Source organism: Lagenorhynchus albirostris, chromosome 14 (assembly GCF_949774975.1).
Source record: "Lagenorhynchus albirostris chromosome 14, mLagAlb1.1, whole genome shotgun sequence".
NCBI classification, from domain to species: Eukaryota; Metazoa; Chordata; class Mammalia; order Artiodactyla; family Delphinidae; genus Lagenorhynchus; species Lagenorhynchus albirostris.
In genome coordinates, this window is record NC_083108.1 from 48,568,833 (window position 1) to 48,585,420 (window position 16,588).

The following is a 16,588-nucleotide window of genomic DNA, read 5'->3' on the forward strand; positions in this document are numbered from 1 at the left end:
CATCTCTCCTGGAAAGATCAGAGATACCATTCAGAAACATCCAGGGCAGGCACTGGTTTGCAAAGTACCTACAATCTTCTAGCATCTACCCCCATGGGAACAATTGTTTTTCCCCAAACTGAGCCTTGTTTAGTAAAACTTCAACTTCATAGATTCCCATCGAATGATAATCTTGAATTAAACATATTCCTACCTCCATTTCTCAGAAGAAAAGAGAGGAACATACATTTAGCCCTAATAAGTGCCAGACGTGGCTTTGGGGGACCTCACTTGGCTTGTCTCAATCCTCCAGGCATGAGCCCTTCCCAGCAGGCAGGCTGCTTCCAGTCCTACCTCAGCACCTCTGCTCTGGCCGGCAGGTAACACCCCTCCCCTGGTTCCCTCTCAACCTTCAGGTCTCGGTCAGGAAGGCCTTCCCCACCCAGTCTGTACCAGCAGCTCCCCCTTCCCTCTCCCACTCTCTATTTAGCTGTGTTTGTCTTTCACACTTTAATTATTGAAATCACTTATTGGCCTCATGACTGACTTTGACCAGTGGAATGAGAGGAAAGTGCTGTTGTGGGATTTCAGAGCCCAGGTCACAACAGGCTTTGTGGTTTCCATGTTCACCCTCTGGGAACCCTGAGACCACCAGGGAGGTACCCTGTCTGACCTCATCGAGGATAAAAGGCCACATGGAGAGAGACACCGAGCCCCAGCAGACCCTCCAGCAAGTCCGGCAGAAAGACTGCCCAGCCAAGCCACAGGATTGCGAGAAATAACCCTTATTGTTTTAAGCCACTAAATTTTGGGGTGATTTATTACATAGCAATAGAAGAACGAAACACCTTTCAAACTGAAAACTTAGGGAGAGCTCACCTCAGGACTCCCGCTGCCATGTACAGTATGTCTCAATCAATAAATATTTCCCAAGAAGACAGGGCTCTTGCTTGACTTTATTATGGATGGATTAAATAGTGAGGTCAAGCAAAAGCCCGCAAGATACGTAAGCATTTGATAGTTGAGGAAAAAGATGCTCTGAAAGGTTTTTTTTAATAGATCTTTTTTTTTTTTTTTTTTTTTGCCGTACGCGGGCCTCTCACTGCTGTGGCCTCTCCCGTTGCGGAGCACAGGCTCCAAACGCGCAGGCTCAGTGGCCATGGCTCACGGGCCCAGCCACTCCGCGGCACGTGGGATCTTCCTGGACCGGGGCATGAACCCCGTGTCCCCTGCATCGGCAGGCGGACTCTCAACCACTGCGCCACCAGGGAAGCCCTTTAATAGATCTTTATTGGAGTATAATTGCTTCACAATACTGTGTTAGTTTCTGTTGTACAACCAAGTGAATCAGCCATATGCATACATATATCCCCATATCCCCTCCCTCATGAGCCTCCCTCCCACCCTCCCTATCCCACCCCTCTAGGTTGTGGCAAAGCACCAAGATGATCTCCCTGTGCTATGCAGCTGCTTCCCACTAGCTATTTTACATTTGGTAGTGTATATAGGTCTGTGCTACTCCCACTCGCCCCAGCTTCCCCCTCTCCCCACCCTGTGTCCTCAAGTCCATTCTCTATGGCTACATCTTTATTCCTGCCCTGCCACTAGGTTCATCAGTACCATTTTTTTTTTAAGATCCCATATATGTGCGTTAGCATACGGTATTTGTTTTTCTCTTTCTGACTTACTTCACTCTGTATGACAGACTCTAGGTCCATCCACCTCACTACAAATAACTCAATTTCGTTTCTTTTTATGGCTGAGTAATATTCCATTGTATATATGTGCCACATCTTCTTTCTCCATTCATGTGTCGATGGACATTTAGGTTATTAGAAAGGTTAATTAAGTTGCGCAAGGTCACACAGCCCGAGGAGCTAAGTAGGGCTTTGAACCCAGGTCTGTCTGATTCTAAAGCCCATGCCCTTTCTATGATGCCAAGAATACAAGCTGATAACTGATTTTAAAAGCTGTGTTCAAGGTATGTTCCAGATTAGTGTATGTATTCAAACCATTCTCATATTTAAAACATCTACATTTCTATCAAGAACATTAGCATCAGTGGGAAGCAGCCGCGTAGCACAGGGAGATCAGCTTGGTGCTTTGCGACGACCTAGAGGGGTGGGATAGGGAGGGTGGGAGGGAGGCTCATGAGGGAGGGGATATGGGGATATACGTATACATATAGCTGACTCACTTTGTTGTACAGCAGAAACTAACACAACATTGTAAAGCAATTATACTTAGTAAAGATTTAAAAAAACCAAGAACACTAGCATCTAAACCTGCAACATGGTCCCTTGAGGAAGATCCTGAAAAACTCAAAGATTTGACTGAGTTCCCCCTACTTCTCAAGGAAGGGAAGTCTCATGCATTTCAGAAGGGTTTTCTACAAGGGTTAGAGTAATAGATAATCTGAAAAGTTAGCTAAATCCCACACCCTCCCTTTGCCCTTTTTCAGGTAAAAGGTTAGTAACAAAGTTGTGGAATTATTTTTTTGCAATAATTAAGAAAAAAAAGATCAGGGTATATCAGAGCAACTTTACAGTCTTTGCATAATCTCTAACTTGTTTATACTTCAACAGTCACCTAACTTGACAAGAAGGGCACTGGATGTGTCCAAGGGCATATTCATCACAAGAGAAGCCTTGGAACCCAGGCTGGCACGAGCACCGCCCTGACTGTCCATCACAGCAGCTGTCCATCACAGCAGCTGTCCATCACAGCAGCTGTCCATCACAGCTGCCATACAAGGTCCCAATGCCAGGGCCCCACAGGCTGAGAACACCACAGGGAAATGCAAAGGTTTGCTGTCAATTACAGTCTTGGCATTAGACCAGGCATTGGAATTCAGTAAGAAACTTGAACTTTACAAAGGCATTGCAGTCCAAGGAATCCCGGTTTACAACCACTTGTAAAGAGAAAGGAAGCATCTAGTGCCTGTGCATTTCTAAATTTCTGTTTCTGAAATTCACTTTTTAACTTAGGCATGGTTTCCACAGTGTAGTGGTTACCACGTTCACCTGACCCTTAACTTACCTGGCAAGTACTCCTACACGGTGCAGGAGGCAGAAACCTCTAAGGTCCCTCACTTCTCCCCGACCCTCACCTCCCACACATCCTCACCAGGCCGTAGTGCTTATATCTCAGGAAAGCGCCCGCAATCCTCCTCTCCTTCCAGACTTCCAGAGGACCTCCAGGTCCTCATCCTCGTTTGCCTGGATTATTTCAAGAGCCTCCTGACAAGGCTGTCTGCTTCCTGTCTTCTTCCAACCCACTCTCCACACTGGTGTCAGGAGTGATCTTTCTAGAACGCCAACCTTTGCATATCAATTTCTAGAGTAACCCCTCAACGGTGACCCAATGCCTTCAGTACCCAATCCAAAGTCCTCGACATGTGTGACACAGCAGACCCTTCAAAACCTTCAGGCTGCCAGAGCCCGTGCGGCACCTCTATGCAAACTAGAAAAAGGTGTCTCTTCCTCGAGATGCCTTCCTGTCACTTGCTGTAAAATCGTCACCATATATATACAGGTCTGCCACATCCTCAATGCCCCCTCCTCCTGGTCCCAGGAAGCCCTTCTAGAACCTCTGCCTTTTCCCTTCCTCCTTTCCTTCCCTCCTCCTTCCACTGTTCCTTCCATCCTTCCTTCTCTCCTTCTCTCCTTCCCACCTGCCTTCCCTCCCTCCCTTCTGTAAAGAGCTGTAAAGATGCCCCTTGTGTTTGCTCCCATGGCTCCGTGTTCTTGCCCTGTCATAGCATCAACTCCTGCTGTTCTAACTGCTTGTCTGTGTGTCTCCCACAGGCCTGGGGGCTTCCAGGGAGCAGGGACCGTGAGAGGCAGCTGCCTTGGCCATGCCTAGTATAGAGGAGGCACTTAATAGGAGTTTAATGAATGAAGAATATGCTAACTATTCAAGACGACAATTCTCTTGGGTAAACGCCACACCATTCCTTGAGTTTTATTTTATTGGCACAGAGCTGCCAAACCGAGATAACAGAATTCACCCGTTCACCTCTAAGCTGTATCTGGCTTGTCTCCACGCCAGCAATGAATGCCCCACCCTGCCAGCCAGGTGAGATGCCCAGCCTGGGGAGAGACAGCAGGAAGGCATGCCCTAGTGGCGGTCGCCCCACCTCTCAGAGTTCTCATCATTAGCGCGTGCCCCGGCCCCGATCCCACTGACGCAATACTTCGGCAATGGCAAGTAGCTCCTTACAAAGTGATGGGGGATCAAAACCTTCTCATGGTATTTGTCAAGAAACCTCTGGGCAGCCATGTCTTCAGGCCAAATGCGCTGCTTTACAAAATCATCCCAAGACTGTATCAATCTCCTAAGGTAAGCACCTGGAGTCTTCCTGCAGCTGTTGATTTTGCCTGTCACCACTCTTTGTTTGAATTTGGAGGAATAAAACTGTGCCCATGCCCGGAGGCCAGTGTCCCCCTAGAGTGAATGTTTTGTGTATCCTGTCATTTTCAAAAAGAGCCCTTGAAGATGTGTCTACTAAACGTTGACCTCCTAACAATAAATGTTAAGTGGTTATAAATGATCACTTGGACCCAGAAAATCCAAATAATATCCAGTCATGAAACATAACGAAAAACCTAAAAACATTCTGATCTGCAAAATTGTTCTGTCCTTTTGCTTCACGTCCCCTTTGGTTCAAGTGTCTGGAATTGAGCCTATGGATTTTCTAAAATTCTCAATTGGGGCTGCACACTGGAATCTCCTGGTAAAACATTGCCCTGGCTGTGGAATCCCTGGTAAATCATTGCCTGGCTGTGGAATCCCAAACTCAGAGATGCTGATATAATCCCAGGATCTATAAACTATGGCCTGAGGGCCAGACCCATCCTTGTTTTAGTAAACAAAGTTATATTGGAACACAGCCAAGCTCAATCATTTATTATACATACTGTCTATGATTCTTTTCATGTTACTATAGCAGATTTGAGTACTCACAACTTTGCCTACAAAGATGAAAATATTTACTATCTTTATCCTTACAGGAAAGTCTGCCAACCACTAAATAGGAATTTCTACTAACTCGAGCAGTTGTTCTTAACAACAGACATATGACAGAATCATCTGGAAAACCTGTGCAAAATGCCAGCCTGCACTTCACCCCTGGAAATCTAGATTTAAGATCTGGGGGTGATATATGCCATCTACAAGAGACCCACTTCAGACCTAGGGACACATACAGACTGAAAGTGAGTGTATGGAAAAAGATATTCCATGCAAATGGAAATCAAGAGAAAGCTGGAGTAGCAATTCTCATATCAGACAAAATAGACTTTAAAATAAAGACTATTACAAGAGACAAAGAAGGACACTACATAATGATCAAGGAATCAATCCAAGAAGAAGATATAACAGTTGTAAATATTTATGTACCCAACATAGGAGCACCTCAATACATATGGTTAACAGCCATAATAGGGGAAATCGACTTTAACACCCCACTTTCACCAATGGACAGATCATCCAAAATGAAAATAAATAAGGAAACACAAGCTTTAAATGACACATTAGACAAGATGGATTTACTTGATATTTATAGGACGTTCCATCCAAAACCAACAGAATAGGGCTTCCCTGGTGGCGCAGTGGTTAAGAATCTGCCTGCAAATGCAGGGGACATGGGTTCGAGCCCTGGTCCGGGAAGATCCCACATGCTGCGGAGCAACTAAGCCCACGTGCCACAACTACTGAGTCTGCACTCTAGAGCCTGTGAGCCACAACTACTGAGCCCGCGTGCCAAAACTACTGAAGCCTGTGTGCTCTAGGGCCCGTGTGCCACAACTACTGAGCCCGCATGCTGCAACTACTGAAGCCCATGCGCCTAGAGCCCATGCTCCGCAACAAGAGAAGCCACCGCAGTGAGAAGCCCACGCACCACAACAAAGAGTAGCCCCCACTCGCTGTGACTAGAGAAAGCCTGCACACAGCAACGAAGACCCAATGCAGCCAAAAATAAATAAGATAAATAAATTTATAAACAAAACAAAACAAAACAACAGAATACACTTTCTTCTCCAGTGCTCATGGAACATTCTCCAGGATGGATCATATCTTGGGTCACAAATCAAGCCCTGGTAAATTTAAGAAAATGGAAATCGCATCAAATATCTTTCCCGACCACAACGCTATGAGACTAGATATCAATTACAGGAAAAAACTGTAAAAAATACAAACACATGGAGGCTAAACAATACACTACTAAATAACCAAGAGATCACTGAAGAAATCAAAGAGGAAATCAAAAAATACCTAGAAACAAATGACAATGAAAACACGGTGACCCAAAACCTATGGGATGCAGCAAAAGTAGTTCTAAGAGGGAAGGTTATAGCAATACAATCCTACCTCATGAAACAAGAAAAATCTCAAATAAACAACATAACCTTACACCTAAAGCAATTAGAGAAAGAAGAACAAAAAAACCCTATAGTTAGCAGAAGGAAAGAAATCATAAAGATCAGATCAGAAATAAATGAAAAAGAAATGAAGGAAACAATAGCAAAGATCAAAAAAACTAAAAGATGGTTCTTTGAGAAGATAAACAAAATAGATAAACCACTAGCCAGACTCATCAAGAAAAAAAGGGAGAAGACTCAAATCAATAGAATTAGAAATGAAAAAGGAGAAGTAACAACTGACAACTGCAGAAATACAAAGGATCATGAGAGAGTACTACAAGCAACTATATGCCAATGAAATGGACAACCTGGAAGGAATGGACAAATTCTTAGAAAAGTACAACCTTCCAAGACTGAACCAGGAAGAAATAGGAAATATAAACAGACCAATCACAAGCACTGAAATTGAAACTGTGATTAAAAATCTTCCAACAAAGAAAAGCCCAGGACCAGATGGCTTCACAGGCTAATTCTATCAAACATTTAGAGAAGAGCTAACCCCTATCCTTCTCAAACTCTTCCAAAATATAGCAGAGGGAGGAACACTCCCAAACTCATTCTACAAACTACCATCCCCCTGACATCAAAACCAGACAAAGATGTAACAAAAAAAAGAAAACTACAGGCCAATATCACTGATGAACATAGATGCAAAAGTCCTCAACAAAATACTAGCAAACAGAATCCATCATCACATTAAAAGGATCATAGACCATGATCAAGTGGGATTTATCCCAGGAACGCAAGGATTCTTCCATACACACAAATCAATCAATGTGACACACATTAACAAACTGAAGAATAAAAACCATATGATCTTCTCAATAGACACAGAAAAAGCTTTTGACAAAATTCAACACCCATTTATGATAAAAACTCTCCAGAAAGTAGGCATAGAGAGAACCTACCTCAACATAATAAAGGCCATATATGACAAACACACAGCCAACATCGTTCTCAATGGTAAAAAAACTGAAACCATCTCCTCTAAGATCAGGAACAAGACAAGCTTGCCCACTCTCACCAATACTATTCAACATAGTTTTGGAAGTTTTAGCCATGGCAATAAGAGAAGAAAAAGAAATAAATGGAATCCAAATCTTCTTTTCCAAATGGAAAAGAAGTAAAACTGTCACTGCTTGCAGATAACATGATAGTATACAAGAGAATCCTAAAGATGCTACCAGAAAACTACTAGAGCCAATCAATGAATTTGGTAAAGTAACAGATACAAAATTAATGCACAGAAATCTCTTGCACTGTACACTGTACACTAACGACGAAAAATCTGAAAGAGAAATTAAGGAAACACTCCCATTTACCATTGCAACAAAAAGAATAAAATATCTAGGAATAAACCCACCTAAGGAGACAAAAGACCTGTATGCAGAAAACTATAAGACACTGATGAAAGAAATTAAAGATGATACAAACAGATGGAGAGATATACCATGTTCTTGGATTGGAAGAATCAACATTGTGGAAATGACTATACTACCCAAAACAATCTACAGATTCAATTCAATCCCTATCAAACTACCAACGGCATTTTTCACAGAACTAGAACAAAAAATTTCACAATTTGTATGGAAACACAAAAGACCCCGAATAGCCAAAGCAATCTTGAGAAAGAAAAATGGAGCTGGAGGAATCAGGCTTCCTGACTTCAGACTATACTACAAAGCTACAGCAATCAAGACATCATGGTACTGGCACAGAAACAGAAATATAGATCAATGGAACAGGATAGAAAGGCCAGAGATAAACCCACACACCTATGGTCACCTTATCTTTGGTAAAGGAGGCAAGAATATACAATGGAGAAAAGACAGCCTCTACAGTAAGTGGTACTGAGAAAACTGGACAGCTACATGTAAAAGAATGAAATTAGAACACTTCCTAACACCATACACAAAAATAAACTCAGAATGGATTAAAGACCTAAATGTAAGACCAGACACTATAAAACCCTTAGAGGAAAACATAGGCAGAACACTCTATGACATAAATCACAGCAAGATCCTTTTTGACCCACCTCCTAGAGAAATGGAAGTAAAAACAAAAATAAACAAATGGGACCTAATGGAACTTCAAAGCTTTTGCACAGCAAAGGAAACCATAAACAATATGAAAAGGCAACCCTCAGAATGGGAGAAAATATTTGCAAATGAAGCAACTGACAAAGGATTAATCTCCAAAATTTATAAGCAGCTCATGCAGCTCAATAACAAAAAAACAAACAACCCAATCCAAAAATGGGCAGAAGACCTAAATAGACATTTCTCCAAAGAAGATATACAGGCTGCCAACAAACACATGAAAGAATGCTCAACATCATTAATCATTAGAGAAATGCAAATCAAAACCACAATGAGGTATCACCTCACACTGGTCAGAATGGCCATCATCAAAAAATCTACAAACAGTAAATGCTGGAGGGGGTGTGGAGAAAAGGGAACCCTCTTGCACCGTTGGTGGGAATGTAAATTGATACAGCCACTATGGAGAACAGTATGGAGGGTCCTTAAAAAACTAAAAATAGAACTACCATATGACCCAGCAATCTCACTACTAGGCATATACCCTGAGAAAACCATAATTCAAAAAGAGTCATGAACCACAATGTTCATTGCAGCTCTATTTACAATAGCTAGGACATGGAAGCAACCTAAGTGTCCATCAACAGATGAATGGATAAAGAAGATGTGGCACATATATACAATGGAATATTACTCAGCCATAAAGGAAACGAAATTGAGTTATTTGTAGTGAGGTGGATGGACCTAGAGTCTGTCATATAGAGTGAAGTAAGTCAGAAAGAGACAAACAAATACCATATGCTAACACATATATATGGAATCTAAAAAAAAATAAGTTTCTGTTGAACCTAGGGGCAGGACAGGAATAAAGATGCAGACATAGAGAATGAACTTGAGGACACAAGGAGAGGGACTGGTAAGCTGGGACTAAGTGAGAGAGTAGCATTGACATATATACACTACCAAAGGTAAAATAGATAGCTAAGTGGGAAGCAGCTGCATAGCACAGGGAGGTCAGTTCGGTGTTTTGTGACCACCTAGAGGGGTAGGATAGGGAGGGTGGGAGGGAGACGCAAGAGGGAGCAGAGATGGGGATATATGTATACATATAGCTGATTCACTTTGTTATACAGCAGAAACTAACACAACACTGGAAACCAATTATACTCCACTAAAGATGTTAAAAAAAATGAAAAAAAAAAAAGAACGAACTATGCTACATGTGCTTTGAGTATGCAAAGATTCACTCCAAAAATAGCCTCTCAGAGTTTGTGTAGCTGACCTCAGACCCAACTAACCTATAAGAATGCAAGAGGCTTCCCTGGTGGTGCAGTGGTTGAGGGTCCGCCTGCCAATGCAGGGGACGCGGGTTCGTGCCCCGGTCCGGGAGGATCCCACATGCCGCGTTGCGGCTGGGCCCGCGAGCCATGGCCGCTGAGCCTGCGCATTCGGAGCCTGTGCTCCGCAACGGGAGAGGCCACAACAGTGAGAGGCCCGCGTACCGCAAAAAAAAAAAAAAAAAATGCAAGAACATTTATTTTAGCTAAATAGTTAGATATTTGCCTAGTAAAAACTTTTAGGATAATTAGAAAATTATACTACTGTTTTTAGAAAAAAGCATCACTATTATTAACATAACATGGAATTGGTACGTGCAGAAACTAAAAAAAAAGTAAAAGAAAAAAAGAACACTGGAACTTCAATGGAACAAATACATACGAAATTTATAAAGAAACTTTAGGAAATTATATGTATATATGGAAAACTTTAAATAAGATATTTGGGGGAAAAAAAAGTTCTGGGGGTGAAACTCAGGAATTTATACTCTGTAAAAGCATGGGGTTCTAAAACATAGCCCTGTTTAAGAACCACTATATCAGAAGACATGAAAGCATTAATGAGCCTTAATGAAATAAAATTCTCTGGGGTGGGAGGGACTTGGTATTATCCAGTGCTGTGTGTCTCCTGGCAGTTGAGATGTCTGTGCTTCTAATGTTCACTGCCAGAAGTTCGGCCCCAAATTGGGTGTTTTTAAAATGCATTAGTGGAAACCAAATTGAAGTGGGTATCTGTGCCTTCCAATGCCCAACTAAATCTAATTGCGCTAATTGAAACTTCTTTTCTCGAGGCTGTGTTCTGAGGCTTCTCTAATATTTTGTAATAGACGTCTGAACTTCCCTTCAAGTTCAGTTAAATTTCTTTCCCTGAAGTCACCACCAATCTAGTTGGGGAGAAAAAAGAATGGGATAACAAAGGGAAACAGACCAGAAATGAAAGATCTAAAACACGTTTGTGGAAGGAAACCAGAGATGTGTGTCATAATCCAGGCTCAAAAGCTGAGTCCCATTCTAGTCAAATGACAAACATTTAAGCAAAAGCTTGCTGATACCCGCTGTGAGCAGGATACCACGGCAGGTGCTGTGGGGATTAGAAAGCGAGTCAGGCACAACTACTGTCCCCAAATGACCAAGTGTCTGATGAAAGCTAAAGACAATACCCCGCATAATACCCCAGCGCCGTGGTCTGCTCAGAGGAGCCGGGTGTGGGCAGGGCACAAGCAGGAAACGGCACAGGAAGGTAAAGTGGGTCACGTGAGAGCTGACGTCAGGTGAGCCCTTGTGCTGCCCCAAATCCCGTGACACTCCCCAAGCCCATTCACTCCCCCGCGTTCCAGGATGCCTCTTTCATACCTTCTCTCTCCTCAACTCCAAGGCCTTCTCCCCAGCCTCAATTTCTGCCCCCATCTTGATTCTTATTTTGCAAAGAAAAAGAGAAAGACCAGAAGAGAGCATCCACATGCTCCCGCCACGGGTCCGCAGGCCCTTGCCCAGCCCGTCCCCGCGCTCCGCCTCCTCCTTTCTGACAGCCTTTTCCACTCAACAAATGGCACCCCCTCCCCTTCGCTCCTTGTGTGCTCCATCCAGAAGCCGGGAGCCACCCCCAGTCTTCTTGCTCTAACAGGCCACCTCTGCCCAGCAACCCCCAGGCAAGTCCTGTGGGCTGCATCCTCAGATTATACCCACCGTCTGTGCACTGCTTGTCACCTCCACTGACACCTCCGGGGTCCCAGCCACCACCATCTCTTCCTCACGGATCATCCTCGTGATGGCTTCCCTGCTTCTGCTCTCCTCCTCCTCCAGCTGGTCTTCAACACAGTTGCCACACCCCAACGCAACGTAGTTTCCCTGTGCCGAACTCTCCTGGCTCATCAGAGTAGAGGCTACGTCCGCGCAGTGGCTGACGAGGGCCTGCAATCTGGTCCCCGGGTTGCCCCCCTCACCCCCTCCCCTTCGCTCACACTGCTTTCACACCCCTGATCTCTCTCTGTTCAGGGAACACCCCCGGCATGTCCTGCCCCAGGGACTTTGCACTTACTCTTTCCTGCATCTAGATGCTTCTCCCCAGACACCTGCAGAGCTCAGCCCTCAGCCCCCTGACGACCCAGCTTAATCATCTCTTCAGGGAGGGTTTCCCTGACAACCTACTTACATGTGCAAACCTCACATTCCTACCCTCTCTCTCTCGGCCTTATTTATTCCACAGCACTGATGGCCAACGCACCCGGAGCTAATATACTGTTGTAGAACCTGAATTCCTTGACCAAGGATGGCCCTCCAGAGACCATGTTCTTGCCTGGCCACCAGTGCCCCTTCCCTGCCCACTCACACTCCGGACGCACCAGGAAGAGGGGTCCATGTGCTCCCAGTGAGATGAGCACGTGACCATCAGGCCTTTCCCCATCTTGGGGGACGAGACCAGGTAGGTTACCCAAGCCTGACCCAGATGGTCGTGGGCTGTGTGCGTGCAATGTGCTGCGCCCTTCTGAGCGTGTGTGTCCCTGTGAGCACCACTGTGGGTTCACACAGCGAACTGCTCACAGCTCCAGAATCGAACCCAAAGGCCTGGAATACTCTCATATGGGTTAATTTACACCTACCATGTGGATGACTCCCATTTAAAAGTAACACCTTGTGCAGGACACAACCCTGCATATCATAATCTATCACATTAGTGATTTTACTTGTTTGTATATTAAATATGTTATTGTAGGAGTCACCCCCACCCCCGACTGAAATATAAGCTCCAGGAGAGTTGGGAAATTCGTTTCACTAAGTCCCCAGCAGCCAAGTGCTATGCACATAGCAGGTGGTCATAAAATACTTGCAGAATCCGGGATTAGGTAGGTGTAGCACCTCTCCACCCCAAAGGCTGCTTCCTGCATACCCCTGCCACTCTCTTCACCGGGTGTTTTTCTGGTAGGCCGGGCCCAGAAAGTTAATGCCCCAGAGGTAGCCCTCCATGCACATCAGGTGACTGAAGTTATCCGTTCCGTTGGGATAATGCTGAGCAAGTTCTCTGCTGCCTCCCAGAGTCGCTCAGAGGGCTGCAGCTCCAGGGCTGCCTGCTAACGCACCTTCATAAGGGTTCCCTTCAATCTCGGACTCACTCCCTCACTGATGCTTCCTGGTGTCACCTCCCAAATTAACTACTTGCGCTCAATTCCTTTCTCAGAGTCCCTTTATGGAGAACCAAATAACGCAGCAGGCAACCGACTGCTACTGAAGGTTTTTGAGCAATCTAGCAACATACAATCTAAAAACTCTTCTTGGTCTCCATCAGGTGGTGCCATTGCAAAGGACAGACTGGAGTAGAGAATGATGGGAGGTGAGAAGCCCAACTACGACACACCTGGGCTTCCCTGGTGGCGCAGTGGTTGAGAGTCCGCCTGCCGATGCAGGGGACGTGGGTTCGTGCCCCGGTCCGGGAAGATCCCACATGCCGCGGAGCGGCTGGGCCCGTGAGCCATGGCCGCTGAGCCTGCGCGTCCGGAGCCTGTGTTCCGCAACGGGAGAGGCCACAGCAGTGAGAGGCCCGCGTACCGCAAAAAAAAAAAAAAAAAAAAAAAAAAAAACCAAATACGACACACCTGCAAGGCACCACCATGGTCCCATGAGGATGACTTGAACTTGGACATAGCCACGTGCACAGGAAGTAGAAAAGGGATATGGAGCATAACAACTTCACTGAAGTTAAACCAAAAGAGAAGTTACTTGCCTTTTATATCTCCAGCTACTGGATCTTCTGGACTTGGAGTAGAAATAGGAAAAACGGGAATTCCTAGAAAAAATAGTTTATCAAAAAATACAGAGAAGGATGATTAAGGAGACAGTAAAGTAAAACATTAAGTTGCACTACCTAGGAAGAAGCCCTCTCTGACTTAGTGAAAGCGGCATGTGGAAACTAACTGAAAGAAAGGAAATGTTGCTACACTTAAAATGCATCTAGTAATAAAACCAGGATGGTCAGACATTCTGATTTGTGTATTAATGGACAGAAATGGATATTTCGTGCTCACAATAGCTAAGTCCCAGTCTAGCAGCGCTGAGCTGGACTTCTTTAGTATCTTCATTGTTTTTTCATGTAACATCGAGACTAGCTTTTTAAAAATGTTTTCTTTCAAGTCTTTTTCCCTAAAACTTTGCTTATGAAAATGCAATTTCTGCTCAGCCTCTATCCAATCATTATAGATTCTAAACTGATTGAGCCCTGATTCAGTGTCACTATGTTTGGGCTTAAAAACTGGTTCCTTTAACTTTAAGATGATCATGTAATTCATCCTCCAAACTGGGACACTTGACAGTGGAAGTGGGTGCTCGTTTAACAATGACCCTGGGACAGCAGGTGGGAGCCAGGACACGCGCACATCCTGTCCACAGAGCTCCACAACTCAACATGCTTTTCCGGGGATGGCAGAGTTGTGAGGTGGGAATGGGCAAGAACTAACGCAGCAACGGGGTGGCCTCTTCCTGAGACCGTGTTTCTCCGTCCTGACCCCAAAGTCCAGTTTTTACACTAACTGCAGAACAAATAGGGCCACAGCTCTTGGAACAGTCTGCACAGCTGACTTCACGCGCTCCCCTGCTCCACGTTCTACGCTGTTTCTAACAGACACGTATATATCTCTCCAAGATGCTGAGATGTTCTCGTAGATCACGGCAGTGGGATGAGGTGAGGGCTCTACTGTACAGTGGGAGAGAACAGACACATCCCCCCGGCCACCGGAACTACAACACACACTACGTGTGCGCACGCGAACATCTGGAAGCCCGCGACCTTTACTCTAGGTTTACGAAGGAAAACCCCACACATGGATTACTATTACGTTGAAACTGCCACTCTCTGACCCTTTGACCTGCTGAGATGGTAATGTCTATGGTACAGCCTAACACTTTGGAGATAAATAACACTATAAAACATACTTATAAAAATGTAATGTTCCCAACTTTGGGGAACATTTTCACACAAATAGAACCTTCCTGGCCCTATTTCTGTCCCTCTACCACCTCTCTGCCCCATGCCTGCCATGCACTCAGGGGTCGAAGCACAAAGCCCAGGTCAGCGCCGAGAAGCCGGGCCTCTCCTTCCGCAGCTGGGACTTACTGGAGCAAATCGGGAAACGGTGGTAGCCAGCCGCACACTCCTCACAGTGGTCCCCGCGGAAGTTGGGCCTGCAGGTGCAGCGGCCCAAGCCCTGCTGACAGTCCTCCGCGCGGTCGGGGTGACAGCTGCAGGCTAAGAGAAATCCCAAGGAGTCCGTCCTTCACTGCACCTCTTAAGGCAAATATGCCCTAACCCTTCTCAGGCAATGTTGACTACTTCATCATTGGTTTCCAGGGATTCTTGGAAGGGCACAGCCTGTTTTGCACTGCACACCTGGTTGACGGTTTGCATTGACTGAACCCCGTGGACCCTCAGAGACAAGCTTTAATGAGCGTCACACTGAGAAGTTCTCGAGGATGTGGTTTATTCCATTGAGCACCGCCCAGTGCACCGTGTAGGGGGCAACCCTGCACAAGCCACCACCGGAGGGGCTGGGTGGGCGCATGCTGGGGCTCCCGGCAGGGCTGTTGGGCACAGCCTCTCCCGGCTGTGAGCCAACTGTGAATGTCCACAGAGTGGTCGTCATTACACAGCTGTGATGTGGACACAAGTGTGGGATATGCCTAGACGTTGATATATGATCTGTGCACAGCACAGCAAGATCGTGCCCACAACCCAAATGTTCGAATCAAGTGATACAGCTTACTGAAGGCAGTTTTTGCAACCAGCCTGACTATTGGGTTTGCATTCCAGAGGGACACACTTGGGTGTAAGACACTCGGGAACCCCCTCACTTGGGAGCTCCCCTGGACCTGGCAAAAGTCCTCACCTTGGACAGCAAAAACACTGTCGTAGCTCAGCTGAGTCCCCGTCCTGTGAGGAACTGGGAGGCTGGAGAAGTCGTGAGCGCCAAGCAACCCCCTAGCCTGGCTTCTCCTGGTGTCCTTTGCTTAATTTGTTTAGGATTTATGTGTCCTGTGGACTCTTTATGCTAAGCCTCTAATATCTCCATGAGACCACTTCAGTGATGAACAAAGAAACGAGAAAAGTGATGGAAAACAGGCTCCTAGTGAGGCATGAGTTTATTCACGATGTCCTGTTTTCCTTTGCCAAAGCTTATTCTTCGTGGGCACAAGATAAATCATGGGCATACTTCATAGGAGGATGTGGAAAAGCGAGGGAAAACAAGGACACACTTTTAATAACTAAGATGCCCTACAGAGGAGCAAATCAGAGTTTACACATTCTTTGGATTTCGATGCTCTCAAACATTAATGATATGATGAATGAATCTGGGGGGGGAAGGCGGGCACAGAAGGCAATTTCAGGACTGGAACTGTTTTCTAACTGCAATAGCCAGAGAACATAAAAGAACCAAATAAAATACACGTGCAGAACAAAGTCTATAATCTGATCTACGACTGATAATTCCACAGGAAAAAAAAAAAAGTGGCATTTTTCTGTATAATGGAAGTGGCACGTTACAGCAGTGCTAGACAGATATGAACTATACCCTGGACCTACCAGTTAGTAGTTCTCTCACCTGGGCCAAAATATTTAACTGCTCAGACCCTTTGATTTCTCGATATCTAAAAATGAGACTAATAATACATTATCTTAAGTTTGTTATGATAATTAGATAAGACATTTGTGAAATTATTTAGGCCATGCCTTGTATATAGCAAGTGCTCAATAAATCATAACTATTTTGAATATTATGACTATTATTACATCCTTGTGAAATCATTACTACGTTGCCTTGAG

At 45.0% G+C, this 16,588-nt stretch overlaps 1 protein-coding gene across 9 annotated transcripts in view; it reads right to left on the reverse strand.

The window, feature by feature from the left end:
• LAMA3 (laminin subunit alpha 3) overlaps nt 1-16,588 on the reverse strand; it is a 258,124-nt gene that overhangs the window by 167,038 nt on the left and 74,498 nt on the right. For all 9 annotated transcript variants that reach the window (XM_060121896.1, XM_060121894.1, XM_060121895.1 and 6 more), the window contains exons 10-11: nt 14,885-15,016; nt 13,499-13,561 (exon numbers count right to left, since the gene is read on the reverse strand). In XM_060121896.1, the coding sequence (XP_059977879.1) occupies nt 13,499-13,561; nt 14,885-15,016 (195 nt within the window). The remainder of the gene's footprint in view (nt 1-13,498; nt 13,562-14,884; nt 15,017-16,588) is intronic.